The sequence below is a fragment of the Engraulis encrasicolus genome, chromosome 8 (genome assembly GCF_034702125.1).
Source record: "Engraulis encrasicolus isolate BLACKSEA-1 chromosome 8, IST_EnEncr_1.0, whole genome shotgun sequence".
NCBI classification, from domain to species: domain Eukaryota; kingdom Metazoa; phylum Chordata; class Actinopteri; order Clupeiformes; family Engraulidae; genus Engraulis; species Engraulis encrasicolus.
This window is the reverse complement of record NC_085864.1, coordinates 545,301-567,500: the sequence shown is the minus strand read 5'-3', so window position 1 is coordinate 567,500 and position 22,200 is coordinate 545,301. Positions and strand designations below refer to the sequence as shown.

Here is a 22,200-nt window from a genome sequence, read left to right as displayed (position 1 = left end):
CCATCTGTGCTCCAGTAGAGCATGATGCATACTTCTGGGGATACATACGTGGCCGGTGCTAGGTATAGACAGACAAGGCGCTGGCCTTGGGTGCCAAATGTCTTAGGGGCTCCCGAAAATCCCACAGAATCAGAACACCACCTGAAATAAAACAGTAAAATGTTGCGTTGTATGTGCAGGTGCTAGATCAGCAGTGCTCAATCAAATGTATGACACTATTTTTATAGATGTCAATTTCTAAATGTAAAACAAAAGGGATTGCTCTATAGGGCCCCAAACTGACTAGAACTGGCCCTTACATACATCAAAGAGTTGGGAAGAGAAGGAACGCATGAAGGAGTGGAAGAGAGAGGGAAAACATGAAAGAATGCATGAAGAAAAGCATGAAAGAGTGAAATAGCTGAATGGAGGAGGAGTATGTGTTAGGAAGAGAGTGTTTCACTCCTGTAAGCAGAAGCCCTGAGCCTTAGAGGCTGATAGCACTCGCACTCGCACTCACACTCACACACACACACACACACACACACACACACACACACACACACACACACACACACACACACACACACACACACACACACACACACACACACACACACACACACACACACACAGAGCACAGCTCCACTAGGGCCTATGTAAACTTTACTCTTTGGTTGGGATATCTGCCTCAGATAGTGAAAAGGAAGCCCACCTTAAGAACCCTGAACCCGTAGAATACACACACGCACAAGTGCATGAGCACACGCACACGCACACACACGCGCACGCACACACACACACACACATTGCCAGCATGGCAAGACCAGTAAACCATTTCAACCCCGCTCATGCTTATGTAAATACACAAACAAATGTGTGACCAGAATGCAAGCCAGCCTTTGCATATTGACAAACAAATCCTATTTACACGTAAAAGATTTCCCCTTGTATTGTCAATTCTCTTCCTCCCTCCATTGTCCTCCCTACATCAATATTAGGCAATTAGTGGCCGTAAGCTAAATAACATTATAGTGACATGGTAGTGTGTTTTCTTTTCCTCCATTTGAAATGATGGTTATGGAACGGTAGGCCAGGCCAAGCAGTCTCTAGCCTATCTGTTATGTAGAGCCAGGGAAGCCGACGGGGGGGATCAACAAAGGGGTCTATTCTCCTGGGCCCAGGGAGAGAGGGGGCCCAGAATTGGATTGTCATTGCATCGTGTGTATTGGGTGGGGGAGACCTTTCAGATGACTTTGTCCTGGGCCCAACCAAAGCTGTCAGCGGCCCTGTGTAGAGGCACAAGCAAATACTGTTGTGTCTAACCGCAGGAATACACCAGCGGCGATCTGAGCGAGTCGAGCGACGGAAGTAATTGACTTTGTATTGAGTCGAGAGACAAAAGCGATTCTGGAGACTAGAGCGATTTGCGCGACGAGCGCGACAATTTGAAGTTGAAATCTTTTCAACTTTCTATGACGCGGTTCGGCGACAAGCCGCGACAGCCAATGACTGTATAGAGGTCAGTGACCACAGCCAATGGGAATGCTTGAATGCTTTGCCTTCTGCCTGTACGGACATACTCTAGTCTCCTCAATCTCTCGTATCGCTTGCTGCTACACTCTGTCGCTTGAATCGCGTCGCCGCTGGTGTATCTCTGCGGTTACAGAGCTGTGAGATTCCCAATTTGCACATCAGGCAATCGTATAAGGGAATCCAATCTCACGACATCTCATCTTCCTTTTCTTTACATTTCCATCGTTTTCTTTATTCTTCCCACAGAGCTAATTGTTTCTTATTTTCCACCCCATCAGTGTATATAAGGTCAGCTGACAGCTGTGGCCGGGCCTGAGATGAAGTCATCTGAAAGACACCACCGCCCCCCTCCAAACATACACCTGTTGCACACACATATGCACACAAACAGACACACACACACAAATTCTATTGACAGGCCATCAGGGGCAGAATAAGAAATTAGATTAGAATTAGACATCAGACATTGTCTTGGCCCCCCAACCCCACCCGAACTGCATCTCGACCCTGCTGGACATGTTAAGACAACTACAGTGCACACAGCTACCAGGTAATTAGACATGTACGACACACCAGTCCCCCCATGCTATAGAATGGAAAGAACTGTATAGATAGTGTGTGCACAGAGGCGCGGGAACACATTTTCGGAAGAGTTGCTGTTGTTTAAAATGTTAGATTTTAGATGCAATTTCCTGCATTCTAATCAATTTTAGAGCAAGGAATGGCAAATCCCATCTGACTGACTCCCTCAGATTTGAGATGTTGAAATGACAAAATGAATGTCACATGCCCATGCATGAGATGCTATACTGAGATTACTACCCATCAGCCATGACTGAAAGCCCAAAAGTGTTTTTTTTTTTTTTTTTTTAAATGCAGAATCCACCAAACTGTAGGTATACTAGGGGTGGGCGATATGGCCAAAAATGTATACCTCGGTATAATTTTAGTCACGGTATATATCACGGTATATATCACGGTATTGTACATTTGTTTAAAATTGAAGCGTTGCAAAATGACAAAAACACATTTTTTTTTAACCTTTGCATTTGATTTTTGGAAATGACACAATGTCCTTTCATATATGTGTGAATTCTTGCCATTACATTTTTTAAAAACAAGCAAAAACTAGCCTATGTAAAATGCATTTTGCAATGCAATGCAATGCTACCCAATAGAACACTGTCAATTTCACCAAGTGTCGAAGGGGTTAAGCTACGGTAGAGAGAGGGGGAAAAGGGAGGGGTGTCAAACTGAACACATTGAGAGTAAATACAACTGAACGTGGATTGTATACTACGTCGTTCTTTGCACCTTTTTTTCTATTTCTGGAGTTGTTTATGGTAATTTTGAAATGTGTGCTTGCATTTGTGATTATGCCAAGCATAATGGTTTAAGCTGTCATTGTTTAAGTTAAGAAAAACGAACTTTCACATGAGGCAGTTAGCAATGCATTGCAGAACTAATGCATTTGAATGGCAATGGCAGCTTTCACTGCACCAGCGGTTAGCGTGCTAACGTTAGCGAAATCGCTAATGCCACATTTTAAACAGTGAACAGTCATTTTAGTTACTAACACCCAGTCAGATATCATGAATGATATTATCTCAACTGGAAAGAGTAACATACAGCTGTTACGACTGGCGCAATTTGTTAAATGTAAGGCAACCAATGTTAGCACATTAAGCACAGACACCAGCATAGACATGAATGACTTGGGCTGTTAGCTAGTTAGCTTGCATTTCGTGCCCAGTAAATTGTGGAGTCCAGAATCGAAATGTGTTGCCATCACATACCATTTCAAACAATAGTTCACTACACTAACCATACATTTTACACTTGAAGCTTATTCAAAGGAAATGATTGTGCTGGTTCTCTACAACCACATTGCTACAACTTGAGGCAGTCAGTCGGGTGGATGTTCAAAACGTTGTCTATACTGCCATCTGCAGGATGCAATGCGCTATATCACGGTAGAACGGTATGGCCAAAATCCATACCTTGGTGGAAAAAATACCTTTTACGATAGTATACCGTCCATACCGCCCACTCCTAAGGTATACACAACACAATCATTTTTGTAAGGGGGGAGGGGGCACTTGGGCTTGCATGCCCTTGGGGACCCTGGGTCATGTCCCAACCCTACCATCTCTGTGTCCCACTGATCTCCTGTCAATCTCTGTCCTGTCATAAATAAAGGCACAAAAAGCCCATAAAAATATCAATCATTACATTACATTACATTACATTGCATTTGGTAGACGCTTTATAACCAAAGCGACTTTCAAAAGAGGACATAATCAAGCCAACATCACAAGCAAATACAAAGTGCACAGGAGATATACAGAACAACAAGTGCAGTTGCAAAGAGGGTTAGTTTTTTTATTTTTATTATAAAGAGTAAATAACGAGTACACACACACACAAACACACACACACAAACTAAACTAAACTAAACTAAACATCATGTCAGGAGTCTGCCCTGGGGCAAGGCCAGTTCAAGCATTAGTCTAGTAGATTCTCTCGAAAGAGGAATGTCTTTAGTTGTTTCTTGAAGGCTGCAAGAGATGTGCTTAGTCTTGCTGCCTCTGGGAGACTGTTCCACCACTTGGGTACCACAACGGAGAACAATCTTGACTGGGAGTACCTAGAGCGACTGGATGGCAGAGCCAGGCGACTTGTGCTGGATGAGCGCAGTTCTCTTCCAGTAACATAAGGCGTTAGTAGGTCCTTCAGATAAGCTGGGGCCGTTCCTGTGATGGTTTTGAAGGCAAGGGTCAATGCCTTGTGCTTGATCCGGGCGGCGATCGGTAACCAGTGCAACTCAATAAATAGAGGAGTAACATGGGTCCTTTTGGGTTGATTGAATATCAACCGTGCTGCCACATTCTGGATCATCTGCAGAGGCTTTAGCGCACAAGCAGGTAGACCTGTCATGAGTGAGTTGCAGTAGTCAATGCGGGACAGGACCGTGGCCTGGACCAGTCGTTGTGTAGAATATTGTGTCAGCACAGGTCTGATATTTCGTACGTTGGACATCTGGAGTCGACAGGTCCGGGTGACCGAGTTGATGTAGTTGGAGCATGACAGCTCATCATCAATCATGACGCCAAGGTTTTTGGCGACTTTGTTTGGGGTCACGATGGTGGAGCCTATCTTGAGGTTGATGTTGTGACTGAGCGAGTCTTAAGCTGGGATCACCAGGAGCTCTGTCTTGGCCAGGTTCAGCTGTAGGTGGTGGTCCTTCATCCATGTTGACAAATCGGTGAGGCAGGCAGAGATACGTTCCGAAACCGTGGTGTCCTCTGGACGGAACGACAGGTACATCTGGGTGTCATCAGCATAGCAGTGGTAGGAGAACCCATGTGTTTGAATGACACGTCCCAGGGAGGAGGTGTATATTGAAAACAGAAGTGGTCCCAGCACTGATCCTTGGGGTACGCCTGTGGAGAGGGTGTGAGTCGTAGACAGCTTCCCTTGCCATGACACACTGAAGGTGCGTCCAGAGAGGTAGGAGTTGAACCATGAGTGGACAACGCCTGTGATTCCCATGGCTGTGAGTATCCTCAGGAGGATCTTGTGGTTGACTGTGTCAAAGGCTGCAGACAGGTCTAGTAGTATGAGGACCGAAGATAATCCTTCCGTTCTTGCAGTCCTTAGAGCTTCAGTCACTGAGAGTAACGCAGTTTCAGTTGAATGTCCACTTCTGAAACCAGATTGTTTTGGGTCCAGTAATCCGTTCTGGTTTAGGAAGTTGGTGACCTGCTTTGCAACTGCCCTTTCTAGCGTCTTGGATAGGAAGGGAAGCAGTGAGACAGGTCTGTAGTTTTCGACATGAGCAGGGTTCAGTGTAGGCTTCTTCAGCAGTGGTGTCACCCTTGCTTGTTTGAAGGCGGAGGGGACAGTGCCGGAGGAGAGTGAGGAGTTCATGATGGATGTGATTGCTGGGACCACTGTTTGGGCAATGTCTTGAAGAAGGTTCGTGGGCACTGGGTCTAGTAGGCAGGTAGTAGGACGGCTTCTTGTGATGAGTTTGGAAACGTCTTCTTCAGAGAGAAGAGTGAATTCATGAAGTGTTGCAGGAGTCGCCGTGTTTTCCAGGGGGGTGTCTTCTGGGCGGGAGGGCGGCTCACAGAATTGCTTGCTAATATTTGCCGTCTTTTCCGTGAAGAAGGTGGCAAAGTTGTCCCGGTTCGGGTCTGTGGGCGCAGGAGGGGGGGGAGGGTTGAGCAGTGACTTGAATGTAGAAAACAACTTACGTGGGTCTGTAGTGTTGCTGATCTTGTCGTTGTAGTAGGTCGTCTTGGCAGCTGTTACAGAGGCGGAGAAGGAGGCTAGTAGAGATCTAAGTTTTTCGAGGTCAGATGGGTTGCGGGTTTTGCGCCATTTCCTTTCTGCCACTCTGAGGGTGGTACGTAGAGCTCGGATGGTCTCTGTCAGCCATGGTCGTGGTTGTGAAGGTCTTGCAGGTTTAGTGACTAGTGGGCACAGGTTGTCGAGGCAGGAGGTCAGTGTGGAGCTGAGCGAATCTGTAGCAGTGTCAACATCGAGTGAGGAGAGCACGCTTGCTGAGGGCAAGGCATCTGCCACCACTGATGCAAAGCTAGTGCGTGACAGGTTGCGTAGATTCCGCCTATATGTGACCAAGGGAGGGGGGGTGGGTGTAGGGTCGGGTAGGGAGGTGGTGAAATGGAGGAAAAAGTGGTCTGAAACATGCATTGGTGTTACCTTGATGTTGTTTGCTTGGCAGTCCTTAGTCATGATCAGGTGGAGCTGGTTACCACTCTTGTGTGTCGGGGGGCAGCTGGCTAGTTGAATGTCAAATGAGTTCATCGGGGCCTTGAAGTCTGTGGCGTACGGCTTCTCTAGATGTATGTTGAAGTCGCCGAGGACAAGTAGGGGGCCGCCTAGGTCCGTGATGGAGGAGATCAGCGTATCCAATTCGTCAATAAAGTCGCCCAGTGTTCCTGGGGGACGGTAGATCACAAGTACAGACACCTTGATTGGGGCTGTGACTTTGATTGCATGGTATTCCAGGCAGCTGTAGTTGTTGGCAGGCAGCAGGGGGGCATAGCACCAATGCTTGTTGATAAGGATCCCTGTTCCGCCTCCTCTTTTCTTTAGCCGACTGGTGTGTGAAAATGAGTAGTTAGCTGAGAGTGCTGCTGGAGTGGCTGTGTTTTCAGGCTTCAACCAGGTTTATGTTAGTGCCAACAGGTCAACAGAGAGACTACTAGCATAAGCAGAGATAAAGTCTGCTTTGTTGACAGCTGACTGGCAGTTCCAGAGACCAACAGTGAAGGAGGTGATTGAAGTTGTGTTTGGTTGTAGTGGCTGAAGGTTGGCCAGGTTTCTGCGTTGGTTGGACGGTTTGAAAGGCCTGCGCCTTCTGCAGATTACTGGAATTCTCTGGAAACACATTGTCAATGTAGGTCAGCAGTGAGATAAAAATGTGCCTTACGTGTTGTTGCTTCGGTGGAGTTGCACAGGTAGAGTTGCTTGTCTTGTCACTCGTCGGTCTTAGAGTTGCACAGGTAGAGTTGCTTGTCTTGTCACTCGTCGGTCTTAGAGTTGCACAGGTAGAGTTGCTTGTCTTGTCACTCGTCGGTGTTAGAGTTGCACAGGTAGAGTTGCTTGTCTTGTCAATCGTCGGTCTTAGAGTTGCACAGGTAGAGTTGCTTGTCTTGTCACTCGTCGGTCTTAGAGTTGCACAGGTAGAGTTGCTTGTCTTGTCACTCGTCGGTCTTAGAGTTGCACAGGTAGAGTTGCTTGTCTTGTCACTCGTCGGTCTTAGAGTTGCACAGGTAGAGTTGCTTGTCTTGTCACTCGTCGGTCTTAGAGTTGCACAGGTAGAGTTGCTTGTCTTGTCACTCGTCGGTCTTAGCACGAGGAGGGCTGCCGCTACCCAGCTGCCACTGGAAGCGCACTTACTTTCCTAATAAGGGCGCAGGTGCCACTCAATGAGCACTGGCCACAGCAATTACGAAAACAAAGCCTAGTTTCTGTGAGTGTGGCCCTGATAATTGGTCACCTGATCTCTTCACAATACTACAGCTGACATTACTAATTTCACTACAGCATGACACACATACACACAAATAGACAATTTCTTTTACAGAACACAATTAGTAACAAATGTAGCAAAATACACTTACTGGTTGCAGTCACGTGTACTCTTGCTTTGTCAAGTGAAGCAGGCTTGTCCTGTCATGTTTGTAGCAACCACAATCAATGGTAGAATCTCGCTCTCATGGTAGTGTCGTCAGGGGATCAAGGAAGTGCAAATTCGCTTCAGCCAGTTATCATCTGTGAAATTTCTTAGTTAGGGACCACCTCCGTGCACAAGCTTGTATTGGGCACAAGTGCCAATGGGCGGGCGGAAGGAGGACGGTAGTTTGGATAATGAAATGCCCCATACCCCATAAGTCTGGTAAACTGAGCTACATAAAACTTTCACGTCACCCAAATGAATGCGAGCAACCATGTGGCCCAGTTGGCCTGGCCTCCTTGGGCCCACTACCCCACAGACCTGGCTTGGCCGTATTAGCCTGGGTTTCACCGCCATGTCAGAGCCGCACTTAAGTGACCCAATGCTTAAGTGGGCCCGCAGTCCAGAGCCACAAGCTGCATGCTATTAGAGGTGCTTAACTCGAATCTTTGAGGCGTCCGGATTGATTGGATCATTCCAAGGAGAGTATCCGGATTAGACGGATCACTCGGATCACACGGATCACTTATTTAAAATAGGCCTAAATAAAAATAAATAATAATAATGTATTTTTTAAAACGTTTCTGCCGTTAAATAGCTATGCCTTTGTTGTTCCATTTATCAATTCATGTTGATAAATCAAAGAGTAAGACAGTTTGATCAACAAAACTCACTTTATGAATGTCACAGTTCCTAAACTCATGCTGCGATCCGACCCACCTCTCCTCACTAAACATGCGACCACAACTCGAACAGCCTTTGGCAGCAGTGAAACGGCATGTTCCTGATTTTGCAATAAATAATGTGTGTGTTTGTATTTAAGAAGACTAAAAGTCAAATATTTGGGAGCAGAAGTCTAGTTGAGCAGGGATAGTCAGGAGGCGAGCAGCAGATGACCACTCGCTTCCGCTGCCGAGTTACCTTGCGACTCGCACACTCGTGGCAAAAACGAAACTTAAGCGTTGATCCGATCCGTAGGGGATTCGCTGCTACCAACAACTCAGTCAGGATTCGTCTCACAGAGTCGCAGAGGGCGCCGCTGCTGAGTGACTCGGACGAGGGGAGTGACAGCAGTGGCTTTAAAGACTGTAGCCTACGCTGTAACGCAGTGAGTGATAGTCACGTCTGTAGACTATAATTTCACTAAGAGTAGCCTACAGAGTGAGATGTTAAAGCGTTGGCAGAGCACTGTTAACATTTAGAAATGTAGGCTAGAGCTCAACAGAGTCAGAAGCACACACATAGGGAGCGGGGATCCGCGACTCAATTGGCCACAACAGGCTGGACGGATCAAACAGGCTCGATGAATGACGAGGCGGGAGTTGGTTCAGTTTTACTCATGAGTTTTCGTGACTGAACAGCATACTAGGGAGATTAGAGAATGGCTGTTGTAGTCAACTAAAGAGGATATATTCCGGTTTCACAATGTATCGCGCTGTAACTGCCATTTTGTTGACATAGCCTATTAATGAAATGCCGTCTGACCCGCCTTTGGCGGATCAATGCACGACAGCCATCCGGTCTGTTCGGATGAGGTCTTTACCCGGCTCTCCAACCGGATCCTCCGGGTTTTATATCATCTCTACATGCTATGAGAGCTTATTTGATTTCACAGCCGACCTGCCAAACCCCGAGGATTACACCCCATTTGCGAAACGTCACTTCTACCCTACCAACTTTCAACACACTGAAATAGAGAGAATACAATTTGGTTGCTGAAATGGACACAATAGCTCAGTTGCTGTGGGCCATTGGCCCAAGAACTTAAACCCAGCCCCTGTACCAGTTTATACCGCCTGGGCTTGGCCAGAAATGGGCCAAACCAAGAACTGTTGTCCAGGTAACAGACCCTCCTCAACTGCCAGGGCCACCAGTTAGCCCTGGTGCTTACAGGTCATTTTTGAATGGGTTTCCACGGCTACCATTCCATTTAGAATTTTCAGTTGGCCTGCAGTATAAACGGACCTGGAACTCCCTAGCCCTGAGCTTCAGTTCCTGGCTTTCAGTTCCTGGGCCTAAGTTCCTGGGCCAATGGCCCGCGGTATAAACGGGGCTAATATGTTTTTTGAACGATACAACAAATAGGCTGATTTAATTACTAGGCTAAATCACAATACAAAAGTTAATGTTAAATACTGTATAGGCAACTTTGTTCACTTACCTGTCAGCAAGATCTTACTTCTTAATAGGCTATGCTTGTTTTCTTAGTAGTCTACGCCCGGTGTTCTGTCAGATATTCCTATATTGTAATTTTTCCTACGTAGGACGTTCTGTCAGACATATCTGTCAAACTGTCCTATATTGCCAAAGCCATAGACGTCAATTAGATCTCTCACATTGGCCCCAGTGGTTAACATTGGCAACGTTTTTCGCTTAAAAGCTCAAAATAAGGAAACTCTGGGTACTTCTCAGAATGACTCATCACCAGACACATTATGTGGCATCCCCATTTGATGGTAAAATTTTCATTTCAAGCCAGAACATTCCTTTGACTCCACCCATTTGTAGGTATTTCATGCTCTCACAGCGTTACCGGTATGTTCCTGTTTGGCTGCCCATGGCCGTTCTGAGTGGTGAACTAGAGCAGACGAGTACCGTCACCTCCTCTCAACCTCTCCCTAATTGTGACTGTGCGCTGCCGTCAAAAGCGTGTCCCACGGTTGAGCAGGGTTGCAGATTAGCTCTGGGGCCTCATGTACGAAGCTCAATTACGGACATAAAAACAACTTAAGTTGTTTTCCACGGCCACGTTCAGATGTACTAAAATAGTCTAGACGTGGAAAACTGCGGATCTCCACGCGAATTTTAGGGTTGCCTTAAGCGCGGAAGTTGCTGTAACTGGTTCATTTCGTGTTTTGGCGGCACACAGAGGCATGCAGCGCAACTGCATGTGCTGTAGCCTACGCGGTCGGAAATATTGCAAAAATGCAGCCAGTTAAACGTGGATTTGAATGTTGACGCGCGTGATTAAAAAAAGAAGAAGAAGAAGAAAACCACCTCAGGCAGCACTGCGACATCTTCAATGTGTCTTCTCGCATTTGTTGGGAACGTCCTCACCGCAGTGCTCGTCTTTCTCTTTTAATAAGTCTACTGTAAAATCAGTCCATCAATTCACAGGTGAATTTCTAACTCAGTATTGGCTGTAGGTTATTCATACATGTGGTTTATGTGTGCATGCGTCATCTTTCATATTTATACCCGACATAGCCTAAACATTCTCGGCAGCTTTGGCGACTGCCTCATCGCAATGTGTTTTGATGTAATGCATTGTAAATATCAATTGGGGGGAAACCTGCATTGTACAGCAGTATAACATGACAGTTTTTTCTGCAGTCCTCATATTAAGTATTACCATTGCCTGATTTTATAGCCTATACGCCAAAGTAATTTTGTTAGGCTATTGCGCGCAGCCTTTTTGCTTTTAAATTGGCTACCTCCGAAACAGTGCCTTCACCTCGCATCATGAAATGTATTTCCCGCATCCCCCTTCCCACATTCCCTTTCCCATTCTTTCGACCAATGAATGCACACGAATGGGTCTGTTCATACTAATTAGAATATTCATATAGAATATTTAAGGGAGGAGGCAAGGCGGAGACTTGGGCCCGCGTGTGCTCATGCATGTGCGCAAGATTCCACGGCAAAACCTGGTTACGCAGATTTTTTTGTCCGTAAGTCACTTTCAAGATTTTCGCATCCGCACTTCCTTGGTAAGAAATCCATGCACTTCTTTGTACATGAGGCCCCTGATCTCCAAAAAGTAGCTGGCACCGCCCATTTCTACTGTGAACGAAGGCATGTGGGCACGTTTTCTGTAGATCAGCGCGCCATGCGTGATGCTGTGACGTCATACGTAACGTCATGACGTCATCTAGCGACTTTTCAGCCGGCCACTAGCGATTTTCTTTTTGTCAACACTGGTATCAACAGGTTATTGCAGATGGGCCAGGCTAGTTTGCGTATGCCTCTGATATCAGAGACCTCAGCAGGTCTTGGAGGGGTGATTAATGGGGTTTGGGATGTTTTCATCAACTTTATTTCCATCGACGTTACTGTGAGAACGGACATTAGCCAATGTTTTATAGTTACTAATTAACCTACTGAATAAACATCCAGGCATTTGAAAGTTACCCAAATAAACCTATCCACAGAAACACAGAGAAATGTGTTACTCATAATTTTCCCTCCCAGAACTTTGTATGTGTGTGCGTGTGTGCATATGTTCTTGTGCGTCTGTTGAACTGCCACATCTGGGCTTTTTCACACGATATGTTTAAGGGAAAAGTCCACACTGCATGTTCAACACATACGAGCATGTAAGGCTTTTAAAGCTGTCACGACGTTAAATAAGGCCCTGAGCTTATGGCCATGACATACATAGAGCCTGTATGACCATCCGTGTGCACGCACCCATGCAGGCACACACAGTGTGTGTGTGTGTGTGTGTGTGTGTGTGTCATAGGTGTACTACAATATACTGTGTATGACCATGACATTTATTGCTCAACTCATATGAACATTGCATAAAAACCCACCAACACTACAACACATAGTTTGTACACGCACACACGTACACACACACACACACACACGGCAGGGAGTTTGTGTGTGACGCGTTTCTGTGTGTTTACAAGGACATAAAGTGAGAGATGCCTCAGGGCTGCCTGTAAGCATTGTTATGGGCGTTTAAACATTTACCCCTGCCCGGCCGCGTTGTGGCTGCCCTCTCTATTTGCCCTGCAGTGTGAATCAGCCTGCTTAATTGGATCAGGTACGTAGGCTGCGAGCCTTTATAGCTGTTTAATAATTAGCAGGACAATTTTTTGGCATCAGAGACCTAACTAGATCTGGGAGTGGAGGTTACTGGTACGGTATAATGTTTGGGATTTTTATCAAATCTACAAGAAACCTTTATTTTCATTGACCCTAATGTGAGAAAAAACATTTGTCAATGTTCCCTGAATTACTGTACCTGAATAAATATCCAGGCATCAAATATGGGGCAGGTACTAGCCATTATGGATATTACTGTAAAGAAACATTCCGGGATTTTTGACATTGGACCCTATTTCCTATTTAGTCCGAGTCTTGCAGACATGTGGAGATAGGCCTACTTTTTTGATAATCCAAGCAGTAATGGGTAAGCGGTTAGAGTGTCAGACTTGTAGCCCAAAGGTTGCCAGCTCGACTCCCGACCCGTCAGGTTGGTGGGGGGAGCAATTAACCAGTGCTCTCCTCCATCCTCCTCCATGACTGAGGTACCCTGAGCATGGTACCTTCCCGCCGCATTCCTCCCTTGGGGCGCCATTGGGGGCTACCCCCTTGCACGGGTGAGGCATAAAATGCAATGTTGTTGTGTGCAGTGTGCCATGAACACTTGTGTGCTGTGAAGTGCTGTGTCACAATGACAATGAGATTTGGAGTTTCCCAGGTGGGCTTTCACTTCAGTCTTTGAAAGTCCAGAGGTGGGTGGTGCTAGGCTACTGGTAGCTTCTTACTAAAACTGATCAGGCCGTAATGATGAGTGTACAGACAGGCTGTGTAATGTAAAGTAATGTAATGTAATCAGGACCTAATGAGGAGTGTACAGAGGCTGTGCTTTCATCATCAACCTGGTGATAACCATAATCACCATCAACCATCATCATCAATGGATGCTGTTTGATGCTAAGAGAGGATTTTGGTGATATACTGTATGCATTGATCAGAGCGTAGTGGAGTGGGTAACCTCCTGTCCTGTCTTTGATGCTGTGGATTATCTCATCAGTACCCAAATGAGGGACATAAACTGGGAGATTGTTTTCTTCATCATACACACTGAGCTTGTCTTCATCATCATTGTTTTCAGCAAAATGGTGTTTGCTTGTGCTATAAGAGAGAGTTTCAGGGGGCTGATATTTGCTGATGCTAAGGGGGGAGTTTCACTGCTCTGATCGCATCAGTGACTTTGGAGAGCAGGGCCACTCACACAGCCCCTCTAACATACATGCCTCAAACATACATGACTCACGCACACATACTCTCGCAACCACTGACACACTCACACACTTAATCAAAGCAGATCATTATTAGGCTGTTTTTACCATCCCCTAGTAATGTCAATTATGCGTTAGTGAGCAGCAGTAGCACACATCAGGGCGGAAGGCGGCGCAACAGCAGCCAGTACCACTATTGTATGTTTTTTTTGTATGTTTGTTTTTAGTAGGTTATCTAAGAAGCACCACCAATTACGTATTGATTTATGGGCCTTAGATGTTGTTGTGCCACATGACGTCTGAGCAAATAAAAAAAATGTCTTTGACCCTTATACAGAGGGTCTGGAGCATCTGAACTTAGAAACGTTTGGTGGAGGGAGGGGTGAACTCCATTTACACTAAATGTGAAAAACGCGCCCTATTTCATCCAAACACCATATCTAATCAAAGTAGAACATTATATTATGGTTGTTAATTCGGTTAATCCTGGTTGGAACCTGTGTTTTGGTATGTGTTCCTGTTCTTTTGTTTACGTATTTAAGTATGTCACACAACATCCCTTCTGTGGGTATACTGTAATTTGCCTCTCAAGACTTCATAAAGTTATTCACTGTAATGGCTATTAATAGAGACGACTTATATCCATGTGAAGAGAGAACGATGACTACTCGTGTCATATCCACTTCAATGAGACGCACGCAGTATTGAGCTCTCTGCTGTAATCTGCCAAAGTCTTGTTACGCACTGGCCCAAAACACACTCACATGCACACACACGCATGCACCTGAACGCACGCACACACACACACACACACACGCACACACACACACAGCCTTGTTCAGCACTTGCCCAAACAGACACAGTACTGGAGTTATTCTTTAACTCTTGCATCCACGGCCAGTTAAACCTCTCTAGTTATCTATTCACTCCCACTCTCTCTCTCTCTCTCTCTCTCTCTCTCTCTCTCTCTCTCTCTCTCTCTCTCTCTCTCTCACACACACACACACTTTCACGCACATGCACACACACACACACACACACACAAATATGTGTGTGCGTGTGTGTTTGAAAAACTCCCATCAAAGGCTGCTGTCCAATCCCCTTGAGACCTGCTACCCTCAGTGACTCCTCCTGTGTGTGTGTTTGCGTGTGTGTGTGTGTGTGTGTGTGTGTGTGTGTGTGTGTGTGTGTGTGTGTGTTTGCGTGTGTGTGTGTGTGTGTGTGTGTGTGTGTAGGTGGGTGGGGGTATAAAGGACATGGCACTTGACCTGTGGAGCTTTCCTGTTTTTGACGTGTCCACAAGCTTCTTGTGTGTGATTGAGCAGAGAAAGTTTATGTCAGTGTGTGTTTGTGAGACAGAGAGTCATACAGAGACGGGACAGTTGAGGAACGGAAGGATACAGAGGAGCAAAGGGACGAGGAGTGAAACAAACTCGCACAGAGGATAAGCAAGAAAAAAGAAGAAGCATATACAGTGTTAATCAACAGACTCAAAGATAAAAAGAAAGACTTTTCGAAGAGGAATTTGTGGATGCAGACATACTCACTCAGGGTCACCCAGAGGCGGCGCACACAGCACACACACACACACACATACACACACACACACACACACACACCTAGGCACTCTTAACACACACGGGCCCCCTTCCCAGGACCCCCTAGTGTCCCCCTATCATGGCTGCATTTGGGCTGGAGGTGTTGGGGGTGTCGCTGGGCACGCTGGGTTGGCTTCTGGCCATCGTGTCCTGTGCGCTCCCCATGTGGCGCGTCTCAGCATTCATTGGAGTCAACATCGTCACGGCCCAGACCATCTGGGAGGGGATATGGATGAGCTGCGTAGTCCAGAGCACAGGACAGATGCAATGCAAGGTGAGGATCTATCACCATATATTTTTATGGATATATGCATATGTTGAAAGATCTATGACTCTCTCTTATATAAACAAAAAAGAGCTGTGTAGTCCAGAGCACTGTCAAGATGCAGTGTGTGGTCTTTACTTGATTATAACTATGGAAAACAAAACTTAGAAGCTGTTTACACATTGTTTTCGTGTAAACTGAAAGCCAAAATTAGAGTTTTAAAATCTGTATAGCAAAAAAATCATTTCACAATTTCATCCCATTTAGGGGGCTAAAACGCACCTGTTGCAATGGAGGTTTTATTTGTATCCACATGTTGCGTTTACACAAACCGGATATTGTTAAATGTGGATAGTTTTCTATGCTGTTGAGGTGTAAACAGCAAACACTATCTGTTTCTGGAAATTCAAAATGGCAGACATGGAGAAGATCCCCCTTTTCATGTATGAAAAGTGCTATTTCCACAGCCATAATGGATACTTCATAGTGAATAATTTTATGGTGGTCGTAAATGTTTGTAAAAAAAAAGGTAATATTTGTGAATAGACAGCATGAATTCTGGAAATAAACTACTAAAAAATATACTGTGCACCTTTAAGGATATTTGTTTATGTCACGTCTTTATCGATATGTGGATATGGACTTACAAATGGGGTTATTATGGGACTTGTGGGGTTTAAGCATAAGTTGGCGTTACTTCATGTTTATATCATGTCTTTACTGCTATGTGAATATGGGGGTATTTACCAATGGGCATTATGGGTTTTGGGCTTAAAGAATAACTTCAGTCAATTTCAACATGCAGTTGCAATGCTCACATTACCCAGTACCTGAGGGTTTTTTTTTTCTTCAGCCTTTTCCGAGATCCTGGTCATTGTAATGGGGGCAGCGCTTTGTTTACATTTCAAAAAAATACATTTTTATTTATTCCCAAAAACATCCAAAAGGTTATACAACATCAGCAGACAACTAGCAAACAGCAGTACCTTTTGGGAAAATATTTGGAGTAGGCCTATATAAAAAAAAATTCAAATGTAAACAGACGCTGCCCCCATTAGAGTAGCTCATATCTCGGAAAAGGCTGAGCCGAAAAATGTGGCATCACCGGGTACTGACAAGTCAAGGGTAGCGTGAGCAATACAACAGCATATTGAAATTGATTGAAGTGGTACTTTAAGCCCCTCTGGCATTTTATATTAAACCAATCACGGGGTCAGATGCTGTGCAAGGTATAATATTTCATGATTTGAATCATCAGATCACAAAATGATTATGGAGATATTTGTGGGGATCATTTTATTTATTGTATTTTGATGAATTCTTGAATGTTGAACCATCAGCTGTGTGACCCCATGTTGGCTTTGCTGCTCAAAATCACCACCTGTTATATTACTGTACTGTATCTTTAGGTGTATGACTGGGTGTCATCTCAGTCCTCCCTCAATATGTTAACTGTACAGGAAGATTAATTACTCTTAAATTAAATGTACAGTACATGTATTGGGTATGTAATGTAATGTAGGCCTACTGTATTTGCTGTATTCATATAATATACTGTATTTTATCTTCAGGTGTATGACTCCATGTTGGCGCTGCCACAAGACCTGCAGGCCGCTAGGGCACTATGTGTCATCTCCATTGTGCTGGGGCTGCTGGCGCTGCTGGTGTCCATTGTGGGTGCCAAGTGCACCAACTGCATCGAGGAGGCGGCGGCCAAGGCCCGTGTGATGGTGGCAGCGGGGGTGGCGTTCCTCTGTGCCGCGCTCTGCCAGCTGATCCCCGTCTCCTGGACAGCCCACAGCGTCATCTCGGATTTCTACAACCCGGTGATCTACGAGCAGCAGAAGCGCGAGATGGGCGCGGCGCTGTACCTGGGCTGGGGGGCGGCGGCCATGTTGCTGGTCGGGGGAGCCATACTGTGCTGCTCCTGCCCTCCCCAAGATGGCGGCCACGACAAGAAGTACCTGCCGCCAGCCAGGAGCATGATGTACTCTGCTCCCGCCAGGTCTGTGGCACACAGCACGCACGAGCGGCGGGATTATGTGTGATCATGGAGGACAGAGGGGGTGAGAGAGGGAGGGGAAGAGGAAGAGAGAGAGAAGAAGGGGGAGAGAGACTACGTTTGATCACGGTGGAAGAAGAGAGGGAGAAAGGGAGATACAGAGAGAGGGGAGAGGGATGGAGAAAGAGAAAGAGAGCGAAAGGCGGAGGAATCACAGTATAAATAAGAGAAAAAAGTCTGACCGTCAAGGACTTTGGACTACGGAAATGAGAAAAAGACCATGAAGATATTGTGTTAGGTGTGCTCCTGCTTCTCGAAGGAGAGGGACAGAGCATGTCTGTCCTCTGAAGAATCATGTACATATGTTCTTGCCAAATAGACCCACGTCAATCACTCCTGCTCTTAACTGTCAGTAGTTTAGTTTGTTTTTGTACCGACAAGTCAGACCCTTTAATTTCAAGCAATTCCTTTTTTTTAATCTCAAGCCATACCATTGTATATTTTTTAAATGCTTTTGGGAGCTGCAGATAATGTATTTATTGTTGTATTTGCTATGATTTCGTCCGTAATGTCATAACTTTGAAGTTTTTAATGCACTGTGTAAAGTAAAAACCTTCTGAGGGTTTATGCTGACACTATGACCTTTTTGACGCTGTCAGTTTGACCCTTTTGAGTGTGTATGCTGTCGTAAAGTACAGTTCAACCATTTGAGTGTGTATGCTGGTGTACCATGCAGTTCAACCATTTTGAGTGTTTATGCAAGTGTGAGTTAGGACCTCTTTTGCGAGTGTGTATGTTGCGACATAGTTGTAATGTCTTTGACCCATCTCATGGAATTTCACACACTTTGCAGAGTGTGTGTGTGTGTGTGTGTGTGTGTGTGTGTGTGTGTGTGTGTGTGTGTGTGTGTGTGTGTGTGTGTGTGTGTGTGTGTGTGTGTGTGTGTGTGTGCATGCTTGCGTGTGTGTGTGTGAGAGAGAGAATGTGTCCGTGTGTGTGTGTGTGTAGCACATTTAAACATGCTGACGCTGTGTGAGTATTGTAGTCTTTGACCTGTGTGAAACTGCATGTTCTAAATTTGGCTGAAAAAAATTCATTTGTACAAAAAATAAACTCCATTGGTCAGTTCAAATGTCTTTGTATTTTTTCTTGGAAGTGAAAGATAGGAATCTGTAAACAGGTCATTAATCATTGCATGATTCTAGAATGTTTTAGAGTGTTGTTGAGAATGATTGACTCTTTTGGAACTCCTTGTTTGCCAGAGCGTAGAGGGTAAGAAGAACACTCTGGGAGATTAGATAGATTTGAGACAGTCACAGACCCCTTGGCTGATGTCTTATTTACATTAGATAAGGCTGGCATCTGCTATTTATCTTCCATTAGCCAGTCCCAGAGGTGAGAGGCATCACACAGCACATCTTGTTTTTCACATTCCCGTAATCTCGTATCACAGTTTTCAAGATCATGTAATTTAATTTGATCAGGCCACAGTTGACCATCCATCTGTTGGAGGGGAGAGGGAAAATATCCATCCATCCACTCTAGGGCAGAGGGGAGAGGGAAGGAGCCTCCCAGGATACCTGCCAAGGACACTCCCAAGAACCCTTCCCAGAGAGATTGCGCCGATGGAATAAAACCATCAACATCATTAATAATGAAGGCTGGCCTTTTGCCTATTGAGAACTCCTCTTTAAACTGCTTTCTGACCAAGATAATCACTTTTTAATTGCTGCTCAGTAGCACAAGTAGCATGCACCATTCAGCAAAGGCCTCTCCACTCACTCCTCTACTCCTGACCAGCCTGGCACAGCACATTATTATTACACAGCCTATTGACATTGCATATACAGAGATACGCCAACATAATGCGTTGCGATGGGTGCCAAAAGTGAACATGTTCTGGTCTGCTTAAAGGGGTGTGTGGTTTTTCCTCAAAACATTAGGCCTACAAGTTACATTAGGCTTTAGGCTTGGCTTGATCATCGTTTCAAATACAGTGCACCTAGAAAAAGCAGAAAGTTACAATTAATATTTTCTTGTATAAAATACATGTGTCTGCATAAAGGGGGATTCCAAACTGAGCTAGTCAAGGTCCAGTCATGCAGTTCAGCTATGCGGTCTGTCTTGCAGAAACACATCTCAGGGAAGTCAACAACACAACTCAAACCCAGAGAGCTACAAGAGGTCAGGTGCTGTATAGATGGAGGAGGTTGAGCTGTGGAGGGAAACATATTTTTGATAATGGAATCTTTTAAAGGCATCAATGTTGCTAGCGTAACTGAGCTAATCCTGCGCATCAATGTTACTCGTGTAACTGAGGTCATCCTGCGCAGTCTGCCATCCATGGCTGAAACTCGCGACCTTGTAGCTGACCATCCAGTTTGACATGAGAGTCAAAGGTACAATATCATTGAGTTTAAGATCCAGGCTGATCAGCACTACCACATCTGTATGAGGCTTTGGGAGGGAAGTTTACTAGCGTTCTACCTCCAAACTCTGCTACTTGGCACCCATTACACAAGTTTCAGGTAAATCTTCTCAACACTTGCAGACAAATTCTAAATATTTAATTTAATGAATACATTTCGTAGCCTGATTCTTGCCACACCCTTGTTTATTTGCACTCAAATTTTTGAGCTCACACGAGGGTTTGGAGGACCTTAGGATTCAAACCAATGTAGAACGCATCCGGGGCATTACAGATAATGTGACAATTCAAATTCAAATGTAGCGGAGAAAGGAAAAAATAAGTGAAACGGCACAGTTGTTTCAGCAACAAAGGCCAATGAACTCACTCACTGACATTGATTCTGTCATTTTAACTATATTTTCGAATCTGTGAGCAGTTAAAGTAGCAGCTCATTTAAAATGTAATGTTTCCTCAATTATGTGCAAGGATTATTCTTTCATAAAACCACGCTGCAGACCTATGCCTATGGCCTATGTGACTAATAACCTACTGCCACAAGGCCTGGGCATGACAATAGTGCTTCAGCCTTGTACACCCTGCAGTGACACTATCCTCTACTCCCCCTGAAGTCCTGAGCATAGTCCTGAGATTTTCCCAAAGCCCATGGTCTGGTTGCAGGCATAGTTATCCTTCCCAAGCCCCAATAGTCCTCTGGTCAGCACGGCCAGTCCTCTGTGGTGTGTGTTGTATCTAGGGAGCAGAGAACAGGTGGTCCATCAAAACCACACCAAACAGCTCAGCCGTAACACCACTCTGTAGAAACAGCTCCCGAGGAGGATGGAGCGTGCTCTACTACTGATATGAGGGTAACACCGTTTTCAGTAATTAGAATAGGTCTGATAGCATCCTAGTAACTGTGGCATGTACATATGTCATTTCTTCACAGATTGCTCTTGTAATATCAATGATGATGTTTGGTTGCTGAGTTTAGGTTGTTTTGACAAAAAAAACCCACTAGAGGTCGCCAAAATACACTTGATCTACAACACGTACACTGAAACACAATTTTACCCCAAAATACATGTAGACCATGTTAAAAGTACCATCACTCAAAACACTGTGTAAACTGGATTCCAGAATTTATGCTGTCCATTCACAAGTGTAGTCTTTTTCATGAATATTTATTACCACAATTTCTAAAAGTATTTATGAAGGCTAGAAGATTTCCACATTTAGTGCATGAATAGGTGGATCTTCCCAATGTAAATCTGGTCAGGCCAGTTAATACTAGTTTAGGCTATTTACATTGTAAATATTCATTAAAAAGAACACATCTGAGAATGGGCATAGTCCATTTTGTAGCCTACATGAACAAGAAAGAGGTGATATTTGAGTCATAAATGAGCATCAATGTAATGTTTAATACACAATTAAACATTTGGAGAATATTTCATTAAAACAATTTCATAGATTGTGCATGGACAATGAAGAAGTAAAATATATTAAAAAGTATTTTTTGACACAGAAAACCATGGATGAAGGAATGAATGAGCAGTTTTCAAAGAGTTCCTGTGCCGGGTCAGGTGCATCTACTCAAGTAATTCACACACATGACTTGAACACCCGCACACACACTCACACACACTCACACACACACACACACACACACACACACACACACACACACACACACACACACACACACACACACACACACACACACACACACACACACACACACACACACACACACACACACACACACACGCACACACGCGCACACACAGCCGAAACTCAGGTGCACCAGCCCCTTGTACTTCACATAACTTTGATTTCAGTGTCCATTCACTAACTTAATGATTATCATAAAAATACTGCCCCCATACATTTCGGAGTTTCAATTATGACTTGGAAATGTAAACTGTTCGCATATAGGTGGATCTTCTCCATGTAAACTGACTATTTTTGAATCTCCACTCATAGACATCTTTGGCTACAAAACTTTCTCTGGTCACACCAGACACATATTCATGAGAAAGGATGGGCAGCATGAACTTTGTTTTTAAAGGGACACTGTGTGAGATTTCTAGTTGTTTATTTCCAGAATCCATGCTGCCCATTCACTAATGTTACCTTTTTCATGAATACTTACCACCAGCATCAAATTCTAAGTATTCATTATGACTGGAAAATGTTAACTTTTCATACATGAAAAGGGGGATCTTCT

General features: G+C 44.8%; 1 protein-coding gene across 1 annotated transcript in view; it reads left to right on the top strand.

Moving 5' to 3' along the window:
• LOC134454755 (claudin-3-like) overlaps positions 1-18,680 on the top strand; it is a 29,731-nt gene extending 11,051 nt beyond the window's left edge. Inside the window, exons 3-4 of the mRNA XM_063205914.1 lie at positions 15,364-15,570; positions 17,133-18,680. Coding sequence (XP_063061984.1) covers positions 15,364-15,570; positions 17,133-17,609 — 684 coding nt within the window. The 3' untranslated portion in view covers positions 17,610-18,680. The remainder of the gene's footprint in view (positions 1-15,363; positions 15,571-17,132) is intronic.
• Positions 18,681-22,200: the final 3,520 nt, after the last annotated feature.